At 34.8% G+C, this 14657-nt stretch overlaps 1 protein-coding gene and 1 non-coding gene across 2 annotated transcripts; one reads left to right on the top strand and one right to left on the bottom strand.

Moving 5' to 3' along the window:
- Positions 1–207: 207 nt before the first annotated feature.
- LOC147380589 (malate dehydrogenase, cytoplasmic-like) lies at positions 208–7188 on the bottom strand. Its single transcript, XM_086431495.1, has 7 exons — positions 7017–7188; positions 5396–5554; positions 5118–5293; positions 3208–3485; positions 2133–2268; positions 1918–2029; positions 208–462 (listed from the first exon to the last, which is right to left on the bottom strand). Exons 1-7 carry the CDS (start codon positions 7057–7059, stop codon positions 368–370), a joined length of 999 nt encoding a protein of 332 aa, XP_086287621.1. The 5' UTR covers positions 7060–7188; the 3' UTR covers positions 208–367.
- A 400-nt stretch (positions 7189–7588) lies between these two features.
- LOC147380588 (RNase MRP) lies at positions 7589–7839 on the top strand. Its single transcript, XR_015175243.1, has one exon.
- The last annotated feature ends 6818 nt before the right edge of the window (positions 7840–14657 follow it).

Here is a 14657-nt window from a genome sequence, read left to right as displayed (position 1 = left end):
ATTCACTAGAGAATCCATCAGTGTTGCGGGCATAAAGATGAGTTGGCCCAACACATTCCCTAAAAAGATAAAAGCTTATTCTGGCTTTACACACTGACTAACTCCATTTCATGACTATAATGTATCAAATATCCAACTAAATAGTGGAGCGAATGAAAAAGAACAAAACCACCACAAGGAAACAAAATATCATCCAAAAGGAAGAGCTAGCACAAAGTAGTAGCTGATTAGAATAATTGTGCAAAATAAAGGGAGGGTCCATTATTATTCACCACAAATATTCAAGGACTTGAATCATCTTTTGTTCCCCACTTGTATTGATTTATTGGATTCAGTTTTCTTTTCTCTTGGAAGCATGTGTGCATCATCAATTGAGGCATGAATAGGCTAGAGACTTCTCCTCGATGAGCTCGTTTGCCGTGGCATCCATCTTTGCTCTTGAAAATTCATCGATTTTGAGATCTGCCATTTTTCATTTAATAAGCCTCGAGGAGAGATGTTTTCGAAGAAAAAAAAAAACAATGCATGATTCCAACAGCTATACTGAAAGAAATAGCAGATTATAACATTTTCTAAGTAATATCAACAAAATGTAAGAAATCATCAAACTTCGACACTCTGTGGGATGGCTTTGTCAAGAGAGGAAGAGTTTGTTCTACTACATAATAATGTTTTATCAATTTTTTCTTAGTTTTGCGATTAGTGTATTTAACTTTCATTGCTTCACGAAGCCTCATCAACTGACCAGCAAATATCCTGGATTGATTTCTTGGTTGAAACTTGCTTTTGCAAATCTAACACAAAATTTCTTTTTCTAGCCTGTTTTGAAGAATTAGCACAAAATTTCACCTTCCAAAAGACGAATGCCAGTTTGGTCATATTTCAAAAGAATTAAGGATTTCAATTCATTATAATCAAAGCCTTATCTCCAATAGGCATAAATTTTCACAAAGGCATTGGCGATAAACTACGAGAAAGTTAATTGATGATATGCTTTGGTCATGCAATTAAGGTCAATTACAGCCCCAGTTAGAAGGAATGCACAAATCGCAGGTTCTAAAAGAGCGAGAAAGAACCAAAAGAACATCAAATGAGGTAGTGAGAACGAATATGAACACACTTGCAATACCAAAGGGCATGGCTTTAGATAGAATTGAAAGCGCTGACCCCAGATTTATAGATGTAATATTGATGATGATCCCAAAAGTCTGGGGTCGACAAAACGGCTCATATTCCCCCATTCAGCATATTGACAAAGTCGGAGTACTGGTTTAAAATGGTTAACTTTGGAAAAAATGAGAAAGAAACGGGAAAAAAACGATGAAACATAAAGAATAAAAACTATATTAAAAATTAGGAAAAATGTAAATGCCTAGTAATACATAAGACATTTATTTTAATTTATTCTATGTTTCTAATATAGCATATTCTCTAACATAAGTACACATGTTATTATGCCAAAAAAAAAAAATTACTCATCAACATATCTTTTATAATACACTAGTGAGAAAATGAAAAACCATAACATTAATATATTGTCATCAAATCCTATATTTCTACATTTATGAATCACCAAATTCTATTATGTAACAAATCCCACATTGTAAAACATTCATGAATAAAATCACAAACAACTATAAGGCTACAAAGAAAGTGTTTAGTTTAGTTTAATTTTTTTTAATGAAAAAAAGGTGAAAATAAAAACTTGTTTAAAATGAATAAAAACTTGTCTTTTTCAAAAAAAAAAAAAAAAAAAAAACTCGACTAACATTTTAATCCAGAGGTACAAGACGTGTTTTAAACAGGTTTTTTTCTTCTTCAAAGAAACGCCCTTTTGTGTTACTATGCCATTCAGTTGCTTAAAGAAAAGAAAAAGAAGTGTCTGCAATATTTTACCGATGGATTCGGACAACTTACCTTGGACAATTGACCATTGTCCTTTCTCGCAGGTAACAGGAAAGGAGTAGATAAGGCCGGGAGGGATGCCATAAGACCCATCTGAGTAAACACCCATGGATACCCATATGCCCTGGATATTAAAAAAATAATGAAGTAAATAAGAATATGTAAGTATTGGGAGTAGAAGAGAAGTGATGCAAGATCAAATATTGTTTAGTAGAAGAGAAGTCAACCTTGGGAGTACCAAGAACCCAATCATGTATGTGATCGCACGCTGCACTTGCAGCAGACAATGCACTCGATAACTTCCTAGCTTTGATGATGGCAGCGCCCCGCTGCTGTACTGTGGTGATGAACTCGGTTTTCAGCCTTGGATAAACAAATGACAATAGAAGTCTTTAGTGAAACAGGTAAAGGAGGAAATGGATAAATTGGCAGATAAGCTAAAATTTATGAAGATTGGTGCATATTAACATTAGGAATTTCTTTGATAGTAAACTTTGACTTACATTTCGTAGGAAAGTTGCATGGCAATGAAATTGCTACAAAATGGAAGTTTCTTTTCTAACTATTCAATCTTAGAATGGTTACTTAGCTCAAAGGGTGATATTGTTTTTTCTTTTCTTTCTCATCATCATCGTCATTGTCAAAGCCTTATCCTTGGAGTGCTAAATAATTCATGTTCCTCCTTTTATTTCTATCTAAACCACTGTTTTCTATCTCTGCAATTGTGTTCATATCCTTTCTCACTACCCCAATCCATGTTCTATTTTGGCTCTTCGTCTCACTCTCTCAAAATCTATGTTTAAGACCGATCCAATATTTGGAAGAAAAATTGTCAAATTGATTGAACCATCAGACCCTGGTTCAATTTGGTTGGACCAATTTTCATTTATTACAAAAAAAAAAAAAAAAAGTGCAGTTTTTCCTACATCACCTTCATTTATATTTCATAAAAAGTATCATTAAAAACTTAGCCAAAAAAAAAAAAAAAAATTGGATTACAAAAAATTATCCCATTGTAGAAATTATAATCTTTCGCCAAAAATTTATCTTAAAAAGAAATGATTTCAAAAAGTTTCGTAGTTTAGAATGGTTCTCAAAAACCAACAGTTCACTAACCAAACAGGTTTTATTATAAAATCCAAGGACCTGGTTGGACCACAGGATCGGTCTGATGTCTAAATCTTTGTTGCACATTCCTTTTAATTGGGGTTGTAACCAGCATTACATTTTGCAAATTTATACAAATACATAACTTCTTGTCATTCATCATAGAATCTAAAAAAGATTGGTTTAGAGAGCTACCATTGGTCATTGGAGACAAGTTCTCTGACAGACATCTCTCCACTACTGGTAATGACAGTTGCATGATTCACATCAGGATATTGAGTTGAAGAATGGTTGCCCCATATGATTACGTTCTTCACGTCACTGACCTGGACATTTAACCTCTCTGATATTTGTCCTAGAGCCCTGTTGTGATCGAGTCGTGTAAGGCACGTGATGTTCTTCTCTGGAATTGAAGGGGCAAATTCTTTCAGGATGAGTGCATTGGTGTTTGCTGGATTGGCAACAACCAGAACCTATTGAAAAAGAAAACATACATTAGCTCTTTGGAGGAAAAAAGTGTGGTATAAATGTCTTGTATTCCGTTGGCAGTACACTGAGTTGCGGGGGTGAAGGGGACAGGTCCCATACCAGGGGCTCGGGAGCGGAGCCCCAGGTCCAATTTTTTTTAGGGTTTCGAGAAAGGCAATTGTGTAATATTTTCTGAATTTCTATTTCTGGGGAGATACACATTTTTGCATCTCCCAACTTTATAAATAGAGATCTCTAGGGCTGTAAAACTTGAAAGAAAATAGTGATTGTTCTTGATTTGATCCGTGGACGTAGGCACACTGCTAAACCCCGTAAATCCTTGTGTTTTATGTGATTTTTGTCCTCTTTGTTGTTTCGTTTTTTTATGAAAAGAGCATCCAAAGTCTAGCTTTAAATGGATGAACAATGATATTGAAGGATTTGGCCCAGCCGATACATGTAGATATGACCGAGTACCTTTATCACTTCCTAATGACAAATTTTTCTGCAGTAAAAATGTTTTGATTACCTTCAATGAAATAGATGCCTGCAAAGCACACAATTGAATTGGAATAACCCACTTATCACAAAAGCAAGGAAAGCTTATGAACTCCTCAGGCCATGAGGGTTACTCCTCCCGCAGTTATAGAAACCATATTCCTTAATTCTAATAAAAGTTTATATAACAAACCTATATCCCCTGTTTTTTTTGCTAAGAAATTGAGTGAACTAACACAGATTTAGAGCATTACCTCCTACCATACATATTTCATACCCAGAAATTCAGAAGGTCCATGAGGTTTCCAAAATAATATCATTGCATCGTCACCATAAAGGATTTGAAACTATCAAAAAACATTTGTTTTGTCCACATTCCAAGCAAAGCTCTATCTACTGGCTGATTCCATTCCCTAACGTTTCACGCATATCAAAACTTAAGTTATTCAAATATTTCATTTTATTATTTATAAGATTTTAAAATGTATAGATTATCTGATTTCATTCTTTCTACGTTCCAAACTTGACAGGAACACAAGATACTTAACAATGGTTCTCTGAACAAGAATTTTCTTTTTGATTTCTCTAGATGGAGCCACCAGGTATAAGTGGGGGGACATTGCCTTTAAAAATCATTCTGCCATGCACATATGGCTGCCCCTGAATCCCAAGAAATAACAAGTTTGTTCTCTCTAGATAGATAAAAAGTTGTATCCTCTGAACATATGGAATTAACAGTATGGATGCAGTTCATGAGGTCCAATGTGTGTCTCATGCTTCGTATTGGTGTTGGAAAACATGTGTCTTTTGCTTGTTACTTAGCAGGCAATCATCATTTCTTAGTTTTCCATAGACCACACAAGGTCATTTGTTTTATCCTTTTCTCATACTAAAATTATCAGGCGTTCCAACATTGGTTTTCAATCATTTAATTATTGTTTATCGGATAGATTTTAACCTATTGTTATCAATATTATCATTCCACGGTAATGAAGAAATTGAAGAGTCAAAAAGATAATCGACAAGGATATAATTCACAATACTGAAGTTTGAAAAATCTGTCTATTGTACTGTACTATGTCCATAACTACCTAGGAATTGAAAAATTATGCAAACTATTCAGGAGATCCATAATTCACCTTGCAGTTAGTCGCTGCATGCTCCTCCAAGGCTGAAGCTTGGGCTTTATAGATTGACACATTTTTGGACATCACATCTTTCCTTTCCATTCCCTCCTTCCTGGGGAACCCACCAACCATAATTGCTATATCGACACCAATACAAGCTTCGACAACATCCGTGGTAGCGACAACACCTGTTGAACCATATATTGATCACAGATAATAAATAAAAGAAAAAAAAAAGTTCTATGGAAACTATAATTTTTTGATTGAACCATGGAATATAAGAGGCACACCTTTAAGAAGAGGAAATGCAGCATCAATCAACTCCATTTTCACCCCATGCAAGGCATCTGCAACAGGTTCAATATCAAGCATATGCAGAATAACAGGCTGATCTGGACCCAACATTACCCCTCTAGCGATCATTGGGACAAGAGCATAGCCAATTTGCCCTGTAAAACAAGTGGATGTCAACCTATACAAAATATGTAGTCAAAGATTATGCACAAACAGACATTATAAACATGGAACAAAAGAGAACATTAAAAAGCAATATGACAATGGAGCCATAGTTCTTTTTAGTGTTTATCGTAAAAAAAAAAAATTGCTTAGACATGAGTGGGCCTAAAAGAACGAGAGAAAGCCCCAGAAGGATGTGGATAGTAGTAATGGAGGATTTAACCACAATTGAATTAACAAAAGGTATGACTTTAGACCGAATTGATGATGATCATCGTCATCATTTTCTTGGATATGTTACTTCTTCTTTAGATAGTAATAGTATAATAAATCTCATAGATTTGGGGTTGAGTCCATAGCTCAATTGTGAGTTGATCACTATAAAGACACATTGTTCTATGGAAGTTATTCTATAGGAAAATAAAAAAGGTACTGTTCCAGATTTTGGTGTGCATTTGGGATACCCCTGGTTTTCACATTGGTGACATAACCCACTTGACAACCGCTTCCGTGAGAGAGATTAATTAAAAAAAAAGATTGAAATACCCCCATCTTCAACCACTTGGTTTTCCCCAAAAATCCAACTTCTTCAGCATTTACATTAAAGAGGCAATTTATTTGGAAACACATGGTTCACAATAACACCCCCCCCCCCCCCCCACAACCAACCAAATAATAATAATAATGATAAATAAATTCAACAATAAATAAATAAATAGACCTTTAAGGCAAAAAAAATTAATTTATTTGGCATTCTTGATTTAATTCATTAACTCTTGATTTTTTTCCCAAAACCAATTATCTTCAACCCTTGATTTATTTGGCAAAGTCTTCTAGAGTAAAATATTTACTATTTTCTTCACATTGATTTATCTGCTAGTTCCTAATCCTTACTCGAAATTGCACTGGGATGTGGAGTTAAGAGGTTGTAGATATTGGTTTTTAAGGACAAAAATTAAGGATTTAGGCAAGAGGTTGAAGACAAGGCTATTTGGTCATTTTCCATTAGTCTTCGACTGAAGACTGAGGCCAGTTTTAAAAAACAGGGATATCTCAGAAATACCCCAAAACATAGACGAGTATCTCAAAATTTCTCTAAGTAATATCACAATAGCCGAACTTTTGAAGTAATACAAGGTACTCCATTTTCCCAATATAATGGGACTAAAACGATATTAATTATCTTTAAGAACCAAAAAATTCGATTAAGAACAGAAAAATTTCTCATTCTTATAAATACAGTAAAACCAAATCAATAAAAATCCACCAAAACGAAGAAATCCTCGAGATTCCAAGAAAATTTCCAAAAGAAATTGAACTAGTGGAAAAATTTCTAGGTCATGAAGCAAAGAATCTGAGCTAATCTCTAAATTTCAATCCTTCGTACAAGAACATACCAATAAGCTTAATCAAAACAGATTGAAAGAGAATAATATTGAGAGAGAGGTTAATTACCAGCAGCGCCAGTGACGAGAACCCTCACTGCGTCTTTCTCCATTGTTGCTGCAGAGAACTTGAACTTGAACTTCAATCGAAAATGAAGAAGAAATCCTCAAATTTATATGACAGAGAAACAGAGTCATGGCGATATTCGAGGAGTTGCGATAAGATCTTCGAAAGGCTGCGGCTTTTACCGTTAGAACGCCCATGCCATAGAGAAAATGTGCTAAATCATAACTGAATTTGACACGTGGCAGATAAATATGACGACAATTGGCACACTAATTAATAAAAGAATCCGGATCCTGTGCACGCAGGTGGAGGAATGAAACCTTCCTCCCACACGTCAGACACCTTAGCTACGTTTCAAGGAAATTTTGAATAAAAAAAGAGAGAGGATATTTAAGGCTTTAATTCCTTAAAATGTGACTAACGTGGCCTATACTGACGTGTGGGAGGAGCGTTTTATTCCTCCACCCTGGATGCACACAATCTGAATTCTTAATAACAGGAACCATGGCTGCGTGTCATAGTCCCACATTGCCCAAAAATATATTTTTATATTGGTTTAAAACATGAGAGTGTGCGGTAACCGTGACGAAGCGATTGGGCCTTCCTACCTCTCAGGTATGGATTAGCCCAGGAAAGTCCCCGGACCATACCTAGGAAAGTCCCCGGGCCGAATTTCGTAGAGATGCGGACTCGAAAAGGAGTTTACTTTGGGAGAGGGGAGGGATCGAGCGCAGAGACACGTGTGGAGCTTAGGTTTCCCCCCAAAGCCACAGCTATTCGCTTAGTCCTCTAGGACTAACAGAACGGGGATTACGATCACGGTTACCCAATTTTTTTCTTTTATTTGCCCTCAATTCATTATTGAGGCATTTTATCAAACAGTTGGAATGTGCTCTCTCTCCCAAGCTTAGTCCTCTAGGACTAACAGAACGGGGATTACGATCACGGTTACCCAATTTTTTTCTTTTATTTGCCCTCAATTCATTATTGAGGCATTTTATCAAACAGTTGGAATGTGCTCTCTCTCCCAAGCTCACAAAAGTCTTAAATATATATTTTTTTTAAAGGAGAATTCTTTAGATAAGAGAGCAGACGATAAAATCGGCAAATCAATGAATTAATTGATTATTTATTGATTAAATTTTTAGTCTTAGCCAAGTCCAACCATCGAATCTTAATTTTTTTTATTACAAATAACTTTTTTTATTTATTTAAAACAATCTATTTTCTTATTTATCTTTCTAAGACAATTGATTTTGTAAAATCTTACCCAACACCTTTTATAGCGCTCATTATTAATTATAAATCGATAATTGATTATGAAACTCATAAATCAAGATTACCAAATGACCCTTAATTATGTGTACAATTAATTTATAATGAAATCAACAAAAAGGTTTAAAGAATGTTTAATTTTTATGATTTGATTGTGGTCGAGAAAATGACAGAACTCGTCGAAATCTGAGTTAAGGCGGTAGTGAATCACCAATGAAGCAATTTGTAGACTCAAAAACTCGTTGGTTGCAACAAAAATTATTTTACATATCATAAATAAGATTTTCCTTGCTATTGTGGGGTAACTTGGGTCGGATTTTCACTATCGACTTAATTATGAGATTTTGTCTGGTAAGTTCAAACCAAACTTATTTTAGAAAATTCGATAGGTAACTATGGAATATTACTAAATAGATTCGAAAAGTGTAGATGCTAAATTTCGCTCTATTTCGATATGCTCTTCCTCCCTTTCGTAGCCCGTTCGGACTTGCAAAAGAGTTCACTCTGACGATCAAGTTAGAAAACTGCACTCTTTCCTTTTTGTGTTTTTTTTTAAAAATATTTTTTTAGAGAAGAGAGATCCCCCTACTCTTGAGTGGTTCCCTTCCCTTTATAGGAGTCCTCTATCCTCGTTCTCTGTGCCCTTCCCTGAGGTGACTCAGAGTAACTAACTTATTCTTTGGTTTGTCAGTTGCAGGGGTAGTTGCAACTGCTTTGACAATCCTGGAATAATCAAAACTGATCTGCCACAATATGGGTTGTCATATCAATCAATTGATGGTACATCTGTCAGATCCGTCTTACCGATTTATATTTATTTTCGATATCTACAGAGCATTTCCTCCAAGCTACTTGATGGGTTGGCGATGCACGTATGAGCTGCATGTCCGTGCATCCGAGAAGTTCCCACCATTGTATCCACGATGCATGTTATCCGAGATTCGTGTCTACGCATCCGAGAAACGTATGAGCTACGTGTCTATGCATCTGAGAATTTCCCTCCACAGTAAGTACTGTTGAATCTTACAAAACAGATTCAGTAGGTATCTACCATACAAAACATTCACGTGTGAACCATTTTAATTTGATTGAAAGTATTAGGATAAGAAAAATTCTCATTTGAAACCTTTCTACATACAAATAATAAGACAAAGAAGAAGAAAAATCATGCCATACCCACAAGTGTGTGCAATCAAAATTATTAAAGAAATCAGTGAATTAGGTGTACAAATGGTTATTATAAAGTTAAGGAGGGTATCACAACTAAGTGGATACAATTTATCATTTTGGTGTGTGCAAACAAAGGGACTCTAATTCTTTTCGAAAATAGATAATAATTCTAAATTAAGTCATGTTGGAGTTACTTTAAAAGTAACATCAATTGACACTTTGTTGACGTGAAGGTGTATACGGAACCATAGATACTTTTCACTCGTATCTCGAAGAAAAGTATCTATGGTTCCGTACTCACATTTATTTTATGTTTATTTGATAGTCTGCGTTAACTTTGTCAAGTTTAGTTGACCTGACTGACTCGATAGGCATCTTTTAAGTTCCTAAACCAAAGCGTGGGTGGTTGTGAGTGCGAGAGTGTTAAGTTTAATTTGTACGGTGTGTCTGGATGGAATAATGATACCTCATGTTAGTGATAATTTATGCAAATTATATTTTTGTTATTCTTAAAATTAATAATCTGTAACACTCTATTTGCATTGAGAGAAATGGAGAAAAGAGAAGCGAAAAATTATTTTCTTTCCATTTCTCTTGTTTAGGAAGTTAAGTGAGGAGAGAAGAGCAAGTTAATGGAGAGAAAATTGTTCAATTTTTTTCTCCCCCCAAATCAGAGAGATTTGAAGAGAAAATGAGAAAATTGAACAAATTACTTCTTATTCTATTATTTCATAAATGGGTAGTCTTAGGTAAATCTTAAATCGATTCCAAAAAGCCGACTTCCCTGAAGTTCATATAGGAACTAAGTTGACTAAGTCTAAACCCGATCCTTGTGGGCTCAGGTCAGATTCATGGTGATGCGTAAGATCCTACTGCATGCAGGTTAATTGTTGGGCTCTTTTGCATGCCATCGTAATCGACTTTGAAATGGATTCGATCTATGAAGGTGGAAGAATCTCAGGATCTAATGGCCTTCTTCCATATGGAAGAATAAGTCCAAGAACTTCTTAATTATAGTAAACCTGATCCAACAGTTACATGAAATACTTTATGGTAAAATTGATCCCCTTCTTCCATATAGATTTTCTCCTATGACAACTGGACGTAATTTTACAATATATTTAATTATTTTTTTACATTAAATCATTGGTTAATCTAACTATATATACATTATAGAGGCAGGCAGGGTCGAGACAAGAACTACTAATTCCTGATGTGGTACGGTTTTGATGGGCTGATTTTTTTTTTTTAATTGTATAAAGCTCTAACCCTTATTTTTTTCGGGAGGAATAGACCAGATTAACGTGAAAAATAGACCCAAGTGCCTTGTTATCGCTTCAATGACTATTTGTTGGGCCATGGGTTCTATTATAGTGTTGCAAATCCCTCTCTTTTTTATTTTTTTGATTTCGCATAGGATCGTCATCATTCTCATGTGTAGACAATATTATGTTTTCTTGATTCTTTCATTGGTGGGCGTAGTCGTGCATTTTTCATTAAAGATCTTAGTCTGATATATGTATATATATATTTTGAGTTGGAGATTCAATCCACTCTTAAAGGCCTTGTTTTTTTCTCAATCCGAGCACAAGTGTGCTGGTGACTTGCTATCCCTAGCCCAGATGACTTGCTAATCCATATCTTTTGATCCTTCCAATTATTGCAATATTATTGTTATTCTTCAATATGCAAATATGATTCGCCTTGACATATATATGTCTTTCTCTATGACCATTGTTTGCCAAATCATGGACAAGCCTACTATGGGTAACTACCACGCCGTAAAATGTATTCTCCGATATGTTACTGGTACAATTACCTTTGGTCTTCGAATACTTGCTAAGAGTGTGCCTGATCTATCTGCCATTTTATATGCCAACTAGGTCGGAAGCTCTGCCACTCAACATTCAACAATTAGGTTTTCCACTTTTCTAATCCAATTGCTTGTCTTCTTGGAGTGCCAATAAGCAATCTACAGTTGCTCGGTCCACTACTGAAGCAAAGTGTTGGGCTATAGCCTTTATTAGTACTGATGAGCTGACGTGGGTTTCCTTTATTCTTCTTGTCGTCGGCATCTTATTATTGTCCTCAACCAATCACTTTACTTTGTGATAATATCTTTACATGATAGTCAACCCTATCTTCCGCACAAAATATATTGAAACTGATTATTATTTTGTGTTGGAGAAGGTTTCCCTTCGCTTGCAATACAATTTATCATTTCAAAGCAATAATTTACCGATATTTTCACCACATCTCTACCTAGATACATATTCTGTGGTTTAAGAGTCAATAACAGTCTCTTTTAATCTTTAGAATGTTTCTTAATAGAATGACAATATGTTCAATTAATTATAATATACATTATTCTTTTTTTTTTATCCAAAATGCATGTAAGAAATATTTTTTTTGGAAAAACAATATGGCTTGGATGGATTTTACAGAGAACTTCTAATTCTCTAAGTCTCAAACCACTTAACATATTTCAGGAAAATAATTTATATTTATATTTTAATTTTAATAATTCAGTGGGAAGTACACATTGTAAAAGAATTTTAATTTAAATAATGATACTAACAAAATTTTTGAAGAAAAGATATAGGGATCTTTCAAGGAAAATGCTTTACTGCCTGCGTTGGACACTGGGTCCAACACTAAGTTGACTTGGCAGTGAATAGAAAACCGTTGATTTTCTAACTTGTATCTCTAGGAAATAAATCTATGATTATCTGTGCATTACTCGGTTAACTCAGTGTCTAACACAGGCAATGGAACTCATCTTTCAATGTTGAACATAGGAAAAATCAAATTTTGAGATATTTTAAAAAACAAGTCGTGATAAAATGACTACCCCACGTGATATACTCAATCGACTCTCTTGATGTGACTTGTGCTAGAATCGTAGGTCCATACTCCTCGGGATACACAATTACATATATTTATGGGGATTGCAATTGTGTATCCCAAGGAGTACAGATCTACGATTCTAATACAAGTCATGTCAAGGAAGTCGATTGAGTATGCATAGATTTTTATTTTTTTCATGATTGGCATTAAAACTAACCACAATATAATCCAACCCATGGCGTACAATAAAATTTAAGGTTCCCTTAATCTGTCCCGAGTCTGAAAAAAAAAATCTGAACTGGATTCGGTAAAAAATAGTTTAATTGGATCAGATAAATTTGAGTAGTCACAATATTGTATCCTAAAGCGAGAGGAAAAGTGGAGAGAAAAAAATAAAAATAAAAAAAAGCTTTCTTTTGCTTTTTAGGATCCCAAGTGGGAAGGATAAGGAGGGAATAGTGAGTTTGCAAGCAAGGTATCCAATCCAACAACTCTAAAGTAAAGTTTAGATTAGAACATTTCTGAGACTGAGGTGGAAAAGTTAGGATAAAATGGCTTTATTTAAAATTAATTTGATAACGACTTCCTAAGATGCCACGTGACACTCTTATACTACTAGGGTCTGATTGGTTCGTGGGATTATAATATTGAGAGTTGGACATCTAAAGTTCAACTTTTAAAAGTTGATAGTGAGAGATAATTACGATTCAAGTGTTTGTGTTTGGTAGGATTACATGTGAGAATTGATCACCTCAGTTGTAGTCTTTCGAAATATCCAACTCCAGTACTTTTTCAACTTAGTTTATGCTTGAATTGGACAGTTTTAGATCCTTCAATAGATTAATTGGCCATTAGTATGATTTATTATTTGTGAAATTAAGATGTTTGAAAGAGGTTGGGTTTGAGTTTCTATCAAATATATATATATAGTCGGATGATCATCTTCATCATCGTTTGTTTTCTTATATCAAGCTATGGGGTGATGAGTTAGCGACTCTCTTCCTAACTATAACTCGCACCTCACAAGTAAACAATTGCCGACTCCTTAAAAATGAGAGTTGGCTACTTTACCAAGTTGGCATTCTAAACCCACATGAATATAGCAACTTTTCCATTAGTTGCAAACTTTCAACCCCAACTCTCTACTTTCAAATAGTTCCCTAATCTCTCGAATATTGTTTTAGTTAATAATCCCTTCTATGGTTTTGGCATCATTAATGCTTGCTTTTCTAAAGTAGGCATATTATTTTCACTGAATATAATGTCATTCTTCAAAGTTGTTTTGTGATAGATCGTGAGACTTTTTTTTTTGGCTTGGCAAGCGAGGTGTTATATGAATTTATTAAGCTCCTTAAATTTGTAACACTGCCAATAATTTTGAGAGTCGTGCTGGGGTAACTGTGCTGACGACAAGGAGGTACATACAAAACCATTGATAATTTTCACTCATATCTCAAGGAAACACATCTATGGTTCCGTGCACACCTCTACCTCAACGTACGTGGTGTCTAACACAATGTCTTGCATAGTCACTTTGCTATTTTCCTACTTTTTATTTAGTAGTAGTATTTTTTATGGTAGTATTTAGGAAGTCGTTTATGAGATACTTTTCACGTTCTTTGCATTAAGAAGCATTATCTTAATAGAAAATGACTTCAATATCTTCATTATAATCATCATAATTATTATCACCAACACCATCATCGTTATTACCACCATTGTCATCGTCATCATATTCATAACTTTAGTTCATTACACTTGTTTTTTTTCCATTAATTATCATCATCTTATCAAGAGCTCAAAGATGATTGATTTGAGGAAGAAAAATCAAAGGTTTCCAAGTCTTTTAGGTCATTTATCATTAGTTGATGAAAGAAGACCAAGGTCATGGGGGCATAACACAAATTTGAAAATACAACAGTATCTAAAATATTCATAGAAAGACCACCACGTGTGAAGATTCCAAAATCCAAGTGAGGCCTTACCATCCAAACAAGAATCGTGTATGTTGTGCTATTAGCCAGAAAGGAAGACATACTCCCTAGGATCCACCTAGAAAAGCACGATGCCTGTGCTTTTACGTCAAGTAGTCTCCATATAAAATTCTACCGCTGTCACGCAAGCACGCACGCTCGCCCACCACCGAAAGCCCCAATCACTAAAGACTAACTCCACTTAAGAGAACATAATGATTATGGATCATGGTCTCGTGCATATAACATCTGTCTTGCTGATCACACGTGTCGAAGAAAAGATTTTAACTTATAAAAAACTTCCACGTATGATTTCATAACAAATTCTTGTGATCCTTAGAGTACAAGATCACTACTTTGGAATATATAATAAGTATCT

Source organism: Akebia trifoliata, unplaced genomic scaffold (assembly GCF_017979445.1).
Source record: "Akebia trifoliata isolate Shusen 1 unplaced genomic scaffold, ASM1797944v1 Contig01285_ERROPOS320191, whole genome shotgun sequence".
NCBI lineage: Eukaryota > Viridiplantae > Streptophyta > Magnoliopsida > Ranunculales > Lardizabalaceae > Akebia > Akebia trifoliata.
This window is presented reverse-complemented; position numbering and strand designations above follow the sequence as displayed.

Excerpts from the sequence above, each read along its gene's own strand:
- LOC147380589 (XM_086431495.1), bottom strand. The coding sequence starts at position 7,059 with ATGGAGAAAGACGCAGTGAGGGTTCTCGTCACTGGCGCTGCTG. Across the intron at positions 5,555-7,016 it reads TCTCGTCACTGGCGCTGCTG|GGCAAATTGGCTATGCTCTT; the intron begins GTAATTAACCTC and ends CTTGTTTTACAG. Across the intron at positions 2,030-2,132 it reads GGGTTCTTGGTACTCCCAAG|GGCATATGGGTATCCATGGG; the intron begins GTTGACTTCTCT and ends TTTAATATCCAG.